Below are 16,359 nucleotides of genomic sequence, written 5' to 3' on the forward strand. Positions count from 1 at the left end.
GCCAAACGCTACAGATTCTCCCATCGCTAATGGCGATCATTGCTGCTATGGAGAAGCTGACATTTTAGGCTGGTGCAATAAGTTCATATATTCATTTTTAAAGTTTAGTTCTCCTTTAACTTTTTGAGCCGTATTTTTTACACCAAAAAAAAAAAAAGGTATAGAGGTGTAAAATTTATTGTGTATTAATAAAGTATTTGCAGCCCTCCCTTTTCAATACACTATGGGGTATCATCACTATTACAGAAACAATACATTACAAAGAGTCAATCACCATATTTACAATGGTCTGTAAATGACTCAAAAGTACCACACAACTCTGATCTGTTCAGTTTTTGTCTCTCATTTAGGGAAAATTCACTAACCTCCGAAAATTCGTCAGCGACGGCTTCGCTCACAGCGCAACACTTTACCAGGCGTGGATTCGCCACGACAACACTAATTCACTAAAATCCAGGGCGCTGATCACTGGCGAAGTTGTTATAATGCCCTACACATGAGCCCAGTGTATAGTTTCAGCCTCAGTGGGACTTGGCTTTTCCAATTAAGTGCTGTTCTTAGATCTTCCAGTGAGCTATTATCTTGTGTTAGGGAGCTGCTATCTGTTTACCTTCCCATTGTTCTGTTGTTTGGCTGCTGGGGGGGAAAGGGAGGGGGTGATATCACTCCAACTTACAGTACAGCAGTAAAGAGTGATTGAAGTTTATCAGAGCACAAGTCACATGACTGGAGGCTGCTGGAAAATTGACAATATGTCTAGCCCCATGTCAGATTTCAAAATTGAATATAAAAAAACCTGTGTGCTCTTTTGAAAAATGGATTTCAATGATGAGTTTTGAAAAAAAAAAACATGTTTTCCCATGACAGTATCCCTTTAAAGTCTCATTTAAATAACTGAAATTACACCCGCTATCAAAGGCAATTTTGGAACATCCTTAGCTTAGTATTCTAGATCCTATAGCAGTGGATGCAGTTCTATAACATGGATCTCTCCAAGTAAAAACATGTTAATTTGTGCCATAGGTTAACACAGGGGGAACATAATGGGGTAATGCTGTTTGATACTCTATTAATTTAATCTGCCTGCTGGTTAATTTTACAGAATTTTGCACACAGCTACACATATACATTATGTGAAATCATTATCCAAATAAATTAATTGTGTTCCAGTATACAACATTCTGGGGGGTTCTACCTGTGCCTCTGGTGCACACTTGAACAATGGAAAGCAATCTAATTCTCTCAGTGTAATTAATTGCTAATTGGCAAGTGTTGCTGGTCACACTACACTTTTAATTGAATATTTTTTAATTTCAGTGAATATCTATTATATCTTTTATCGATTGTGTTAATAAAATAAATGATTTAAAGGGGCTGTTCATCTTTGAATTAACTATTAAACTGACCATAGATGTGAAGGTTTTTAAAAGATCTTTTCGTTATCGTGAGACCATGATTATCTCGAAACGATCGTTTAAATGTACGATTTGTCCATCAACTAAAAAGACCATTTCAGGCAATATTGCCAGGAAAACTGAGGGGAGCTGCCTGCTTGGCCCTGCAGATATCGATAGATTGCACTGGGACCGACAAAAAGTCACTGATGACATATGGAAAATTGTAAAAAATACCAGACATTCCAATCTTACCAGAGATGAATCTCTGGAATTGAAACAATTGAGAAATAATCCCAAAATAATAATAAAACCTTCAGACAAGGGTTCTAACATTGTGGTCATGAATTCTTCCAAGTATGTTTCCATGTGTAAAAAAATCTTGGACAACAGACATTGGTACCAACCTTTATTTTTGCCACAGTTACACAAATATAGAGATACATTATTTAATAAGGTGGACCAGGCATTCCAGGCTGGAGTCATTGACCAACACATATGTGAATTTCTAAAGGTAAAACATCCCAGAATTCCAAACTTTTATGCTCTACCAAAGGTGCACAAATCCGGCAGTGATCCCCCCGGGAGACCCTTTGTCTCTGGGTACGGATCACTCACGGAACCTATTTTTGACGACCAGGGCCGGACTGGGAGTAAAAAGCAGCCCTGGCAAAAAAAATCAAAGCGGCCCACAAATGCGTGCTAGTCTTTTACCTATACACACACACATATATATATATAATATCCTTATCATTTACAGTCGGGGGTACATTATCCCTTATAATACATGAGTAATACTCAGAGTTCCCTGTTTAACTCAGCCTGCAGCCTTGTGCCTTTATACGGTCACAGAACAACCCCTCAGTGACTTCTAATATCCTTATCATTTACAGTAGGGGGTACATTATACCTTATAATACATGAGTGATACTCAGAATTCCCTGTATAACTCAGCCTGCAGCCTTGTGCTTTTATATGGTCACAGAACAACCCCTCAGTGACTTCTAATATCCTTATCATTTACAGTAGGGGGTACATTATCCCTTATAATACATGAGTAATACTCAGAGTTCCCTGTTTAACTCAGCCTGCAGCCTTGTGCCTTTATACGGTCACAGAACAACCCCTCAGTGACTTCTAATATCCTTATCATTTACAGTAGGGGGTACATTATCCCTTATAATACATGAGTGATACTCAGAGTTCCCTGTATAACTCAGCCTGCAGCCTTGTGCCTTTATATGGTCACAGAACAACCCCTCAGTGACTTCTAATATCCTTATATATACCTCCCATCCCCCATATACACTCTGTGCTGCACTTACCTACACTATCCCCTGATATTTACCTCCCATATACACCCACATATACAGCAAGCAATAGGACAGTTTTCTGCCTCAATACCCTGTAATGTGACAGTTAATTTTAAAACAGCAGAATAGGGAACAATGCTATTGTCTTCTGTCTCTACTCCCCTGAAACAGTTAATTATAAACAGCAGCAAGCATAACCAACAATACCATCTGTCCTGTGTCCTTAAAGCCCCCCCCCCCTTTCCAGCAGCCAGTATGCCTAGAGAATTTACGATCCTTCTTGTGACCCACGTTAACTTTAAACAGCAGCCTTCCAATAAGAGTGTGCACTTCTCCAGAGCAGCAGAGAACAGGCGCTCAGTGCAGGCCAATCCTCCCACATTCTTTTATTGAGAGACGTGCACACTCTTACCTGTCCCGTGCTGTTTAAAGTTAAATGGTACAGCAGACCAAAGCCACAAGACGGATCATAATGTATTGCTGATTAAAAGATTCATGCTATTAGAATGAAGTTTAGGTCAGCGCTGCTGCACTGCTCCTACATGAATATGTTTACCTTTGAAGAGTAGAGCGCTGCTCGCTCAAACACAAGCAGGTCATCAATCTGGTAGGAGGTGGGCTAATTGCAAGGGCAGGCATCAGGAGAATGCACGCTCCTGCGTGCACTCTTAGCATATAATCAGAAGAGGCTGCCCACAGATCTTCTTCCAGTCTCCGCCCTCGTGGCTCAGCCCTCCCCCTGTCCTAAAATGCTTGCCGTAAACCTAAAGTAGACGGCAGGCATTTTTTCTAAAGTAAGCACCGCATCTAATAAGGAAGAGTGTGGCCCACTTCAACACAGAATAGAGCGGCCCCTCGGGCATTTGCCCGAATTGATACATTACCAGTCCGGGCCTGTTGACGACATTCATTATCTACGTCAGGGCGTAGCTCTGGGCGCTAAATGCAGCCTTTAGCTATGCAAATCTGTACCTGGGTGAATGGGAGTGTCATGTCTTTTCGGATGATGGTCCTGTGCCATATCCTCAGACGGCACAGGTACATCGGTGACATCATGATGATATGAAAGGGCTCGGAGCAACTTCTGAGAGCATTTGTGACCAAACAACACTTACAACTTCAACCTTTCTTTCACCATGAACTTCGATAGCTCCAAACTTGAGTTTTTGGACATAGAAATTAAGAAGGATCATCAGGGCTTAGTGTCTACTAATCTATTTCAAAAGAAAACATCGAGGAATAGTTTACTTCACGGCAAATCTATGCATCCCTTTAAATGCATTGAGGGTTTTCCCAAGGGACAATACACAAGACTGAGGAGGATTTGCTCCTCGGATGAGGATTTCAAACACGAGGCATATAAATGTAACACCTATTTGGGCCACTCGGGGTTAATTCACCAGCTAGAACACTAGAGCATGGGTTACACGCGACTTACACCTAGGGCAGGGCCTTCGCTAAGTGGAAGTGTTCCCTCTATGGTGTAGTGCAACTACATCCCCCCCCGGCTACTGTGCACACAAAAACAACTTGGGCGCCAGGAGGTTCTTAACAATCAGGAACGGTTTATTATGCCAAAAAGGGCAAATGACCACAGGTTTGAGGAAAACAGCATATTGAGAGTTCACACAGAACAAGGCAGGCTCACACAGAGAGTACACAGGCAAATGCAGTACAACCTTTCCCTCCTGGAAGTTGTCAGGAAGCAGCTTGTACCCTACAGTCCCTCTTCACTGAGGTCCCTGACTGGAGGCAACACACAGAGCCTCTGGGAAGCTACTCCCTTACTGCAAATCCTTGTTGGAGCTTCAGCTGCTCTTTCTCTCTCACCTCTCTGCCTTTCTCTCCTAGAGAGACTATGACAAGTCTGCCCTAGTATATCTGTTCCTCATTCACGGGGTTACCTGGTCCCCGACTTGGACACATGACTTCTTCTGGGCCTATTGCACTCAGTCCCCCTGAGCACATCCAGCTGGAATCACATCCAGAGGCAAAAAAGGAAGATGCCACTCCCTGCACACACTATATAGGAGTGAGTCAGAGCAGTGTCATCAAATCTCTCAGCCTATCACTGTAAAGGTTATTCTGTAACAGGGATTCTACCCAATAACCCAAGGAAATGGTGAAAAGATTAACTATTCAGGGATAAAGTCTTGGAAGTTAAGTCCCTTTTTTAGGTGAATTTATTTTGAACTTAGTTGCTTGTGGACACTCCTTGTTCTTATATCCCTGATTACAATTATTATCCGTTCTGTTGTTTGTTTACATTTAAAGTTAAATTCATGTACGATTGTTCGATTCCTACTAACTTCGCGATAATTTGAAAGATCGGTCGGGTTTCGCTAAAATCGGTCGTAGAAAAATCTTTGCGTCTATGGGGACCTTAAGTAAGATGTAAATGGTGATATTCTGAGACAATTTGCAATTGGTTTTAATTTTTTATTATTCATGGTTTTTGAGTAATTCAGCAGCTCTCCAGTTTGCCATTTACCCAAGCAACCATGCATTGATTTAAATAAGAGACTGGAATATAAATAGCAGAGGCCTGAATAGAAAGATCTGTAATGAAAATTAACAATAAATGTGTAGCCTTACAGAGCATTTGTTTTTAGACCCCCCATTTGTAAGCTAGAAAGAGTCAGAAGAAAAACTATAGAAAATAAATAATGAAGACCAATTGAAAAGTTGCTGAGAATTGTATTCTATAACATACTAAAAGTTAATTTAACAAAGTCATTTATATGGTTTCTAGAAATGGATTTGGGTGCTCAATATACAACATTTATGTCTGCAAGTGCAATTTTGATAACAAATGCAATGTTTTTTTCCCCACAATTAAGCATTTTTCCCCAGAAAGGTGATGCACCAGATGTAATTGTACCAGTGTGTCGAAATTAACACAATTGTGCTTGCACTTCACTATAAATCAGACACAATTGTGCCCACAGTTTTTCAAGCAACAGCTTTATGGACACGACAATCCAAATCAGGTTGGTAACCAATCACTAGTAGCAATCAGTAGTCAAGTGCAGGTATAGGAAACCTGTTTTCCAGAAAGCTCCAAATTAAAGGTTGTCTCCCATAGACACTATTTTAATTGAAAAAAAAAAAATTTAAATTTTAAAACAAATTTCCTTTTGCTCTGTAATAACAAAACAGTAGCTTGTACTTGTTCTCAACTAAGCTATAAATAATCTTTATTAGTGGCAAACCCATCCTGTTGGGTTTAATTAATGTTTTTATTATTTTTTAGTAGATTTGAGGTCCAATTATGGAAAGATCCCTTATCCAGAAAACCCCAGTTCCCAAGCCTTCTGGATAACACGTCCCATACCTGTACGTGTAGACCACGCTGTGTTTCTTCAGACTGTGAGTATTTCATTGCCTGTAAACAACATTTTTGGGGGTTCTACCCCTTTGTAAAACACACACTTGATCAGTGGAACACAATGAAACGGTCACAATCTGATTAAGAACAAACTGCCATGTGCACATCTCCAAATGCGTGTTAAAACTTAAATAACATTTAAACTGTCACACTGTTGGGTTCTATTGAAGTGATCACATGGTATGTTGGATGTATATAATCTTCTATTTACAGTTCCTCAGAATATGTTGTTGCTTTATGAATATGAGTTAATAATAACAGCTGATATGATCACACAATATGTAAAATTCTAATAGAACATAGAACACTCAAAAAACACAAATATAAACCTACTTGTGGTGGCCTGAATGGGTCCAACCTCAGAGCTTTCTATCCAATCCCACGTCACAGTATATACAGAGAATGAGTAGGTTACTCCAGGGAGCAGATCTGTCTCTTCTATACTCGTTGCATCGGTGCTTCTACTCACATTCCACATAGTGCTGTCATTAAACACGTTGATCTTATAGGTGTAAGTGCTGCTGTTTGTATCAGTAGGAGGGTCCCATGATAAAGTCACAGAGGTTGTTGTTTGGTTTGTTATGGACACATTATGTACTGGTGAGGGACCTGGGAAATTAAAGATCAAAATTAAGATAGAGATAGAGGATAGATATATGTTGATTTTAAGATAATTGCTGCGTAATCACCTCAATAATTAATGAGTAGAGTTAGTACAGGTTCCCAATAGTGATGGGCGAATTTGGGGCGTTTCGCTTCGGCTAAAAATTCACAAATTTCCTGCGAAATTTACGAAACGGCGCCGGTGTCTCATTTTTGATGCCGGCGTCCGTTTTTTTGGACGCCGGTGTCCGTTTTTGGCGAAATTGCGCCGGTGTCCAAAAAAACAGACACTGGCGTCCATTTATTTTTGACGCCGCCGAATTTTCACGAATTTATTCGCCGTCTGTGAATCAAGGGAATTCACCGCAAATTCGCGCCTGACAAATAAATTCGCCCATCACTAATTCCCAATGCAGTGAGGGGATTCAACAAATGTGTAGGTGTTGCCCAGAGGGCAGACATTAGTTTGATATTATAGGTTTACACTCTATGATGGGTTTCTCTGTGTTTCAATAAACTGCCTTAAAATTGAAGAAAGTGTCTGTTGTGGATCCCGCAAGCTTTAAATATACAGAATATGTGTATATAGATATAGTAGTCCTTGCATACTTTTCAAGAATACTTTGCATTTGATGAAGATACAGACCAATTTTATTAGTTTTAAAAAGAATGTGGAGAGATGGCACAAGCTTCATGGTCATTTATCAGATTGTAAAAAAATTTCAGGAGGGTTCTACCCATTTCTCAGGTAAACAAAAAGAACACTGTTACAGGAACAGGACCTGTTATCCAGAATGGTCCGGACCTGAGGGGTTCCGGATAATGGATCTTTCCGGAATTTGGATCTTCATCCCTTACATTAAACAACCCCATTAGTCTGGAATTGCTGCCAATAATGATTGATTATATCTTAGTTTGGATTAAATACAAGATGCTGTTTTATTATTACAGAGATAGAAAGGAAATGTATTTTACATTTTTGGATTTTTTGGATTATAATGGAGTCTATGGAAGGCAGCCTTGCCATAATTTGAAGCTTTCTGGATAATGGGTTTCCAGATAACAGATCCCATACCTGGGATACGCACAAATTGGCATGAGCAGTCTCCAAGTTCTCTTTAAAACCGACATCATATTGTAATTGTTGGCTATGTGTCACCATCTGTTTTCTACTACATGGAATCCTTTCTGCAGATAATGAATGAATCCTAACACAGTAAGAACATACAGTTACATGCACACACATATATATTCATAGCTTCTTGACACAACAATCATAAAAAAAAGAGGCATGGACTTACTTGTTGTGCCTTGAATGTTTCTGTTCTCAGAGCTTTGTGTTTCATTAGACGCCACAGTATATACAGAGAATAAGTAGGTTACTCCAGGGTTCAGATCTGTCACGACTATACTTGTTGCATTAGCGCTACTATTCACGCTCCATGGTGTGCTGCCATTAAACAACGTGATCATATAAGTGTAAGTGCTGCTGTTTGTATCAGTAGGAGGGTCCCATGATAAAGTCACAGAGGTTGTGTTTCGGTTTGTAATGGACACACTTTGTACTGGTGAGGGTCCTGGGAAATTAAAGATCAAAATTGAAGTGATCACATGGTATGTTGGATGTATATAATCTTCTATTTACAGTTCCTCAGAATATGTTGGTGCTTTATGAATATGAGTTAATAATAACAGCTGATATGATCACACAATATGTAAAATTCTAATAGAACATAGAACACTCAAAAAACACAAATATAAACCTACTTGTGGTGGCCTGAATGGGTCCAACCTCAGCGCTTTCTATCCAATCCCACGTCACAGTATATACAGAGAATGAGTAGGTTACTCCAGGGAGCAGATCTGTCTCTTCTATACTCGTTGCATCGGTGCTTCTACTCACATTCCACATATCGCTGTCATTAAACACGTTGATCTTATAAGTGTAAGTGCTGCTGTTTGTATCAGTAGGAGGGTCCCATGATAAAGTCACAGCGGTTGTTGTTTGCTTTGTTATGGACACATTATGTACTGGTGAGGGACCTGGGAAATCAAAGATCAAAATTAAGATAGAGATAGAGGATAGATATATGTTGATTTTAAGATAATTGCTGCGTAATCACCTCAATAATTAATGAGTAGAGTTAGTACAGGTTCCCAATAGTGATGGGCGAATTTGGGGCGTTTCGCTTCGGCTAAAAATTAACAAATTTCCTGCGAAATTCACGAAACGGCGCCGGCGTCTCGTTTTTGATGCCGGCGTCCGTTTTTTTGGACGCCGGTGTCCGTTTTTGGCGAAATTGCGCCGGTGTCCAAAAAAACAGACGCTGGCGTCCATTTATTTTTGATGCCGCCGAATTTTCACAAATTTATTCGCCGTCTGTGAATCAAGGGAATTCACCGCAAATTCGCGCCTGACAAATAAATTCGCCTATCACTAATTCCCAATGCCGTGAGGGGATTCAACAAATGTGTAGGTGTTGCCCAGAGGGCAGACATTAGTTTGATATTATAGGTTTACACTCTATGATGGGTTTCTCTGTGTTTCAATAAACTGCCCTAAAATTTAAGAAAATGTCTGTTGTGGATCCCGCAAGCTTTGAATATACAGAATATGTGTATATAGATATAGTAGTCCTTGCTTACTTTTCAAGAATACTTTGCATTTGATGGAGATACAGACCAATTTTATTAGTTTTAAAAAGAATGTGGAGAGATGGCACAAGCTTCATGGTCATTTATCAGATTGTAAAAAAATTTCAGGAGGGTTCTAGCCATTTCTCAGGTAAACAAAAAGAACATTGTTACAGGTACAGGACCTGTTATCCAGAATGGTCCGGACCCGGATAATGGATCTTTCCGTAATTTTGATCTTCATACATTACATTAAACAACCCCATTAGTCCGGATTTGCTTCCAACAAGGAATAATTATATCCTCGTTTGGATTAAATACAAGATACTATTTTATTATTACAGAGATAGAAAGGAAATGTATTTTACATTTTTGGATTTTTTGGATTATAATGGAGTCTATGGAAGACAGCCTTGCCATAATTTGAAGCTTTCTGGATAATGGGTTTCCAGATAACAGATCCCATACCTGGGATACGCACAAATTGGCATGAGCAGTCTCCAAGTTCTCTTTGAAACCGACATCATATTGTAATTGTTGGCTATGTGTCACCATCTGTTTTCTACTACATGGAATCCTTTCTGCAGATAATGAATGAATCCTAACACAGTAAGAACATACAGTTACATGCACACACATATATATTCATAGCTTCTTGACACAACAATCATAAAAAAGAGGCATGGACTTACTTGTTGTGCCTTGAATGGTTCTTTTCTCAGAGCTTGGTATACCATTAGACGTCACAGTATATACAGAGAATGAGTAGGTTACTCCAGGGATCAGATCTGTCACTACTATACTCGTTGCATTGACGCTACTATTCACGCTCCATGGTGTGCTGCCATTAAACACGTTGATCATATAAATGTAAGTGCTGCTGTTTGTTTCATTAGGAGGGTCCCATGATAAAGTCACAGAGGTTGTGTTTCGGTTTGTAATGGACACACTTTTTACTGGTGAGGGTCCTGGGAAATTAAAGATCAAAATTAAAATCAGAATAATTATTCTCTACTTTTTATTTACACTTTAAGGGGGTTATTTACTAAAATCCAAATTTTTCTCATTCTTTTATTAATACAACTGCGACCAAACTGCTATCCACAATTTTACCTTATTTATCAATAAAATAATGCAACAAATTCAGCGTGGGAAAAAGACTCCATGAAACGGATAAAATCGTGAAAACATTAAATTTTTTCATATTTGACTCCCGAAAACTCATATTTTTTGTATTACCGCCCAAAACACCACATACAAATCCAAGTGCATGATATCTTCCAATTGTAAACTGGACATCTGCCATTGACTTCTACATGACCTTGGCAGGTTTGAGAAGGAGTATTTTTTTGATTCGGAATTTTAGCAGCCTTGGGGTATAATACATCTTGAAAAAATGTGAGTTTTTGCCATGAAAAAATGGCATTGCCCCCTTTAACTCTCCAACCAGGAATATTGAGACTTTATGGGGCAGATTTATCAAGGGTCAAATTTCGAAGTAAAAAATACTTCGAAATTCGACCATCGAAAACTTCGAATTCGAACTTTTTTCATCGAATTTGGGTATTCTGCGGTCAAAGGAAAATCGTTCGATCAAACGATTAAATCCTTCGAACAATTTTATCGTACGATCGAACGATTTTACTTCGACTTCCAAAAACTTAGAAAAATGCTGTAGAAGGTTCCGTTAGGCTAACATAGCACTTCGGCAGGTTTAATTTGGTGAAGTATTGAAGTCGAAGTTTTTTTTAAAGAGACAGTACTTTCGATTATCGAATGGTCGAATATTCAAACTATTTTTACTTCAAATCTAATTCGAAGTCGTAGTATCCTACTCGATGGTCTTTCTGTAATTTGGAGTTTACTGGATAATGGGTTTCTGGATAAGAGACCCCATACCTGTACATGAGATGGTTAGGGCTCTGAACATTTTGTTTTCTTATATGTCATATCACTCCCAGACAAACCATAAACAGGGCAAGATTTAATCTTAACCTTTACTCCAGGTATATTACTCAATGGAAGTGCAAAACTGGTTTACTATGGGTAGGGGGGAAAGTACTAAACTGCTAAAGAAGTAATATTTCACACTTTAGAGCCTCTACCGAAGGCACATGTTAAACCTCTGTACAGATGTGACTGTTCAAAGCTTTGCAGCCTGGTTGCAATAAACAGGCATCCAATTGATAAGCATTGGTGCCAGGATTTTGTAAATTACAGCCCAGGTGCAAGGAGCAGCGCTAGTAGTTTAACTATATATTACTGGGCCCCACAGAAAATTATTTTTCAGGCCCCCAAATTGTTTAGAGGTTGACTTGTTTTACCAATATTTATTGAATATAATAAATATCGTACATCAGGGGAGCCCAGGATCGCGGTCTACCAGTAGATTGTGTTAATGTTCCTGGTAGACCACAATCTGGGGCCCGGCGTCACTGACTTGAAGAGAAGAGGCACGAAGAAGATGAGCAGCACAGCACCGAGGGAGGGGCACGAGCGGCACGAAGGGAAGATAGGGGAGTGAGCAGCACAAAGAGAAGGGAAGGGAGACGAGCGGCACAAAGAGAAGGGAGGGGAGACGAGCGGCACAAAGGAATGGAAAAGGAGAAGAGCAGCAGAAAAGGAAGAGAGGGGAGAAGAGCGTCAAAAAGGGAAGGGAGACGAGCGGCACAAAGGGAAGAGAGGGGAGACGAGTGGCACAAAGAGAAGGGAGAAGATCGGCATGAAGGGAAGAGAGGGGAGACAATCTCTGAGATTGCCTATGACTAAATGTAGGTAAGCATGAAACACGTTAGGCGCCATAAGGGGATTTTTTGATATTTTATAAGATGTAATAAACTTATTTTATAACTTACAAGCATGCTTTGGGAAATTTCTTAAGTTATATGGCTATACCTCTGTTTGGTCACTAGAGAACTCCAGCATGCTATAATAATGTTTACTAGGCTCTATATCCAAGGTTACTAAAATAGCTTTGAATTAGGGGGTGTGGTCAAAAAATGGGCGTGGTCAAATTTTTCGATGTGTGTTATCAAGGTAGATCTCCTGATGGGGGCCAGCTGTCGAGAGTAGATCCCAGCATAACAAAGTCTGGGCACCCCTGAATTAGGGCCTCATGGAGCCCCTATACATCCTGCCCCCTGCAGGGTCTGCTTCCTCTATAGTTACACCCCCGAGCAGCTCCTCATTCAGCAGTTATTCCCAGCAAGCCAGAAATCTACTATAATTACCTGACTGAGCCATCACTGCTGTTCCTCCATGCCATATCAGTAATAGCTGTCAAGGAAATGCAATATATTCTGTTAGTTCATGGAAAGAAAACATAATATAGATGCAGTATATAGATATAGATATAGATATAGATAGATACACAATGTATTGTTAAAACAGTACTAGGGTTAAGGCATCATTTTGTCATGTCTGGTACGTGTAAAAAACTCAAATCAGAAAGTGACCTATAGCAGGGGAAGATGTGATCTCTCATATTGATGTTGCATTCTTTATTAGGAGGTATTCATACACACTAACTATGAAGATTTTCATTCATCCAGGTCATGGTATATCTAATATAAGTAATTCTAAAACAACTGGACTTGCTGAGTAATTATTGAAGATGTTTCACTACACCGAGTCACTGATTCATATGTGGATGACACTTGGGTTAAAATCAGATCCAATGAAGTGCCGGCCTTTACAGAACACATTAACTCAGTGGACAATAACATCAAGTTGGATATGCATCCAAGAGGGGGGTAACTTGAAAACTGAAGTATACGGGAAACCCACTCATACGGATCAATATCTGTTGCTTGATAGTGATGGGCGAAATTTGTGAAGCGGGTGAAAAATTAGCCAAATTCACTGACGCACATTAAAGTCGGAACTGTCGGCATAAAAAAAAAAATTGACGCCAGTGAATTTATTAGCCGGTGGCGAAATGCAGAAATTTGCCACGAATTTGCGCCTGGCGAATAAATTCGACCATCACTATTGCTTGATTCTCACCATCAGCTGGAACACAAATTGGGCGTCATTAGAACCACAGGGCGGAACTTGTGGCAACTGAGCATAAACATCTCATAGGAACTTTGAAAGCGTGTGGCTACCCAGACTGGGCATTTGTCAAAATAACAGCAACCAAGCCCAACAGGAACACCAATAGAAATAACCGCCCAGAGACACAAGGCGGAACATAGTCATCCCATATGTAGCTGGAGTGTCAGAGAGACGCAGAAGGATTTTCAACAAACACCACACCCCTGAGTACACTGATCTATATTTGGGGAGACAAAACAACTGCTCACCAAGCGAATGGCTCAACACAGGAGGGTGAAGTCTACAGGGCAAGTAATTCTACACCTAAAAGACAAGGGACACTCCTTTAAAGATAGCAAGGTCCAAATCTTGGATAAAAGTTTGAAAGAGGCGTGAAAGAGGCGATTCATGTCAAAGTGGAGAAACCATCCCTGAACAGAGGCGGGGGCCTTCAACACCACCTGTCTGCTACATACAATGCTGTTCTAACATCTGTACCCCGGCGGTTCCAGAACACTTCACACATCCATTCATACAACTCTCACAAGTAACACCTGTTTCTAGGAGTTGCAGGACACATTGGATAATCCTATCACAGTAACTACACAGAATCTACACCTCTGTGAATTTCTTCAGATGTCACCTCTTTGAAGAGTTACAATGGGCCATTGTGATTGGATTAGTGGAAGAGTTTATATGCCGAGAATTTCCCACACCAGTCAGTTGAACTGAAGAAGCTGCTCGGATGAGTAGTGAAACGTCTTCAATGAATACTCAGCAAGTCCAGTTGTTTTAGATTTACTATTAGATATTCATACACATTCCTACCAACAGACTTCAGTTAATTTGCTTCAGTGGGAGGACTAGTAACTCATAATACAAAAGACCTATGAATAACCTGTAAGGGTGAAGAAGCACAGGGTTACTAGTAGCAGCTACTTGTCATGGTTACAACAACATACAATGCTGATATTTTACTGATAACTGTCTCTATGTGGGATTCTCCGCATTGTCTATGGCGGGGTATTTTGTGTTGTTTTGTAGCCATGACAAGTAGCTGCTACTAGTAGCTCCATATGTCTTCACCCTAAAATATATTTACAACCAAATAAATTGAATAAAGCATTGTGTATTACTATAATATGATCAACCACCAGGTGTCATAGTTACTTTAAAGGGATTCTGTCATGATTTTTGTGATGTCGTTTTTATTACTAAATTACACCGTTTACACTGCAAATAATTCACTCTACAATTTTAAATTTCATTCCTGAACCAGCAAGTGTATTTTTTAGTTGTAATATTGGTGTGTAGGTGCATCTCAGGTCATTTTGCCTGGTCATGTGCTTTCGGAAAGAGCCAATGCTGCACTATGGAACTGCTTTCTGACAGGCTGTTGTTTCTCCTACTCAATGTAACGGAAGAAGTCGCAGTGGGACCTGGATTTTAAATATTGAGTGCTGTTCTTAGATCTACCAGGGAGCCGTTATCTGGTTACTCTCCCATTGGTTTGCTGATGGGCTGCTGGGGGGGAAGGGAGAGGGGTGATATCACTCCAACTTGCAGTACAGCAGTAAAAATTGACTGAAGTTTATCAGAGCACAAGTCACATGACTGCGGGGAGCTGGGAAACTGACAATATGTCTAGCCCCATGTCAGATTTCAAAATGAAATATAAAAAAAAATCAGTTAGCTCTTTTGAATTTCAGTGCAGAATTCTGCTGGAGCAGCACGATTAACTGATGCGTTTTGACAAAAACATGTTTTCCCATGACAGTATCCCTTTAAGTATGAAACAATCTGCTCTTTGATTGGTTGATTAGCAGTTTGTATGGACTTCGGTTGATCCTACAGGTTCAAGGCGTGTAGTCTCCCGTGTATCCCTGTAGATCTATATATATTGGAAAAGCCCAGTATCAGATATATAGGTATAAAAAACTAGCCCACTAAACAAACTACTCCCGCCTAAACCCTAGCTGGAAGCTGGGATTTATACACTAGAACAAGTGTGGACCGACCAAGGTATGGCCTCATTCTCTTACCTCAGAGGAACTTACTCTATCCCTACCTTGCAGTTGCTCACTTACCACAAACTGTGAATGGCAGTAATCAGACCCTCAGATCCAGAAATCGCCAGCTAGCAATATCCCCAGTAGCAGAAGTGCTTAAGCAGGAGCAACCTGGCCACAAAATATCCTTGTTCTATAAGGTCCTTTTAACACCCATCGTACAAAAAACCCCATTGAAAGCCAGGGACCGACGGGAGGCCAATATAGAACCAATGACTGCTGAAAAGTGGAATCAAGTACTCCAACCCCACCTGACAATTTCACCCATATATAAAATACTAAAACTGTACTTTATACACAGGGCCTATTATACTAGAACCCTCTCGCATAAACTCAACTCAGAGCTCTTCCTACATGTCTAAGGTGTAAGATGTTAGAGGAAGGTACTTTAATGCATGACTTCTGGTCCTGTATGAAAATAAAGCCATACTTGGTGGCTATACAGACGAGAATCACCAAATTGCTGGGGTTGGAGATACCACTTGACACAAAGTGGTACCTACTGGGAATGGACCCCCCCCCAACTCAGTCGACTCTCCCCGGCCAAAAAAAATAGTTCTCAAAATACTCTTTCAAGTCCGTAGGCTTATAGGATAAGTAAAATAAGTGAATGTAAAATTGACTAGAGTGCTATTCTTAGAACTTTTGTAAATTACATCTATTATTTATTTTATTTTTATTCCAAGATATTAATGGAAACATATACTGTTAATATGAATGGATTTTGTTCCAACACCACCACCTGCTGGTCATTTTGGACCAGTCTGACCACCAAGTAGTCAAGGAAGTTGTCAGGAGAAAGAAAGAGGCTGCTCTGATGTTCTTCTGCTTAGGAAAAAATTAGAAACCTTTCTCAAATCTTTCCTAAGTAGAAGAACATCAGAGCAGCCTCTTTCTTGACAACTTTCCAGACAACTTCCTTG

At 40.0% G+C, this 16,359-nt stretch overlaps 1 protein-coding gene across 3 annotated transcripts in view; it reads right to left on the reverse strand.

Moving 5' to 3' along the window:
• Positions 1-16,359, reverse strand: part of ptprh.S (protein tyrosine phosphatase, receptor type H S homeolog) — a 72,894-nt gene that overhangs the window by 16,454 nt on the left and 40,081 nt on the right. Inside the window, exons 2-6 of one of the 3 annotated variants that reach the window (XM_018228231.2) lie at positions 12,563-12,608; positions 10,025-10,300; positions 8,466-8,741; positions 8,000-8,275; positions 6,429-6,704 (exon numbers count right to left, since the gene is read on the reverse strand). In XM_018228231.2, coding sequence (XP_018083720.1) covers positions 6,429-6,704; positions 8,000-8,275; positions 8,466-8,741; positions 10,025-10,300; positions 12,563-12,608 — 1,150 coding nt within the window. The remainder of the gene's footprint in view (positions 1-6,428; positions 6,705-7,999; positions 8,276-8,465; positions 8,742-10,024; positions 10,301-12,562; positions 12,609-16,359) is intronic. The other 2 variants (XM_041571621.1, XM_018228233.2) reach the window with 2 other exon arrangements.

Source organism: Xenopus laevis, chromosome 7S (assembly GCF_017654675.1).
Source record: "Xenopus laevis strain J_2021 chromosome 7S, Xenopus_laevis_v10.1, whole genome shotgun sequence".
Taxonomy (NCBI): domain Eukaryota; kingdom Metazoa; phylum Chordata; class Amphibia; order Anura; family Pipidae; genus Xenopus; species Xenopus laevis.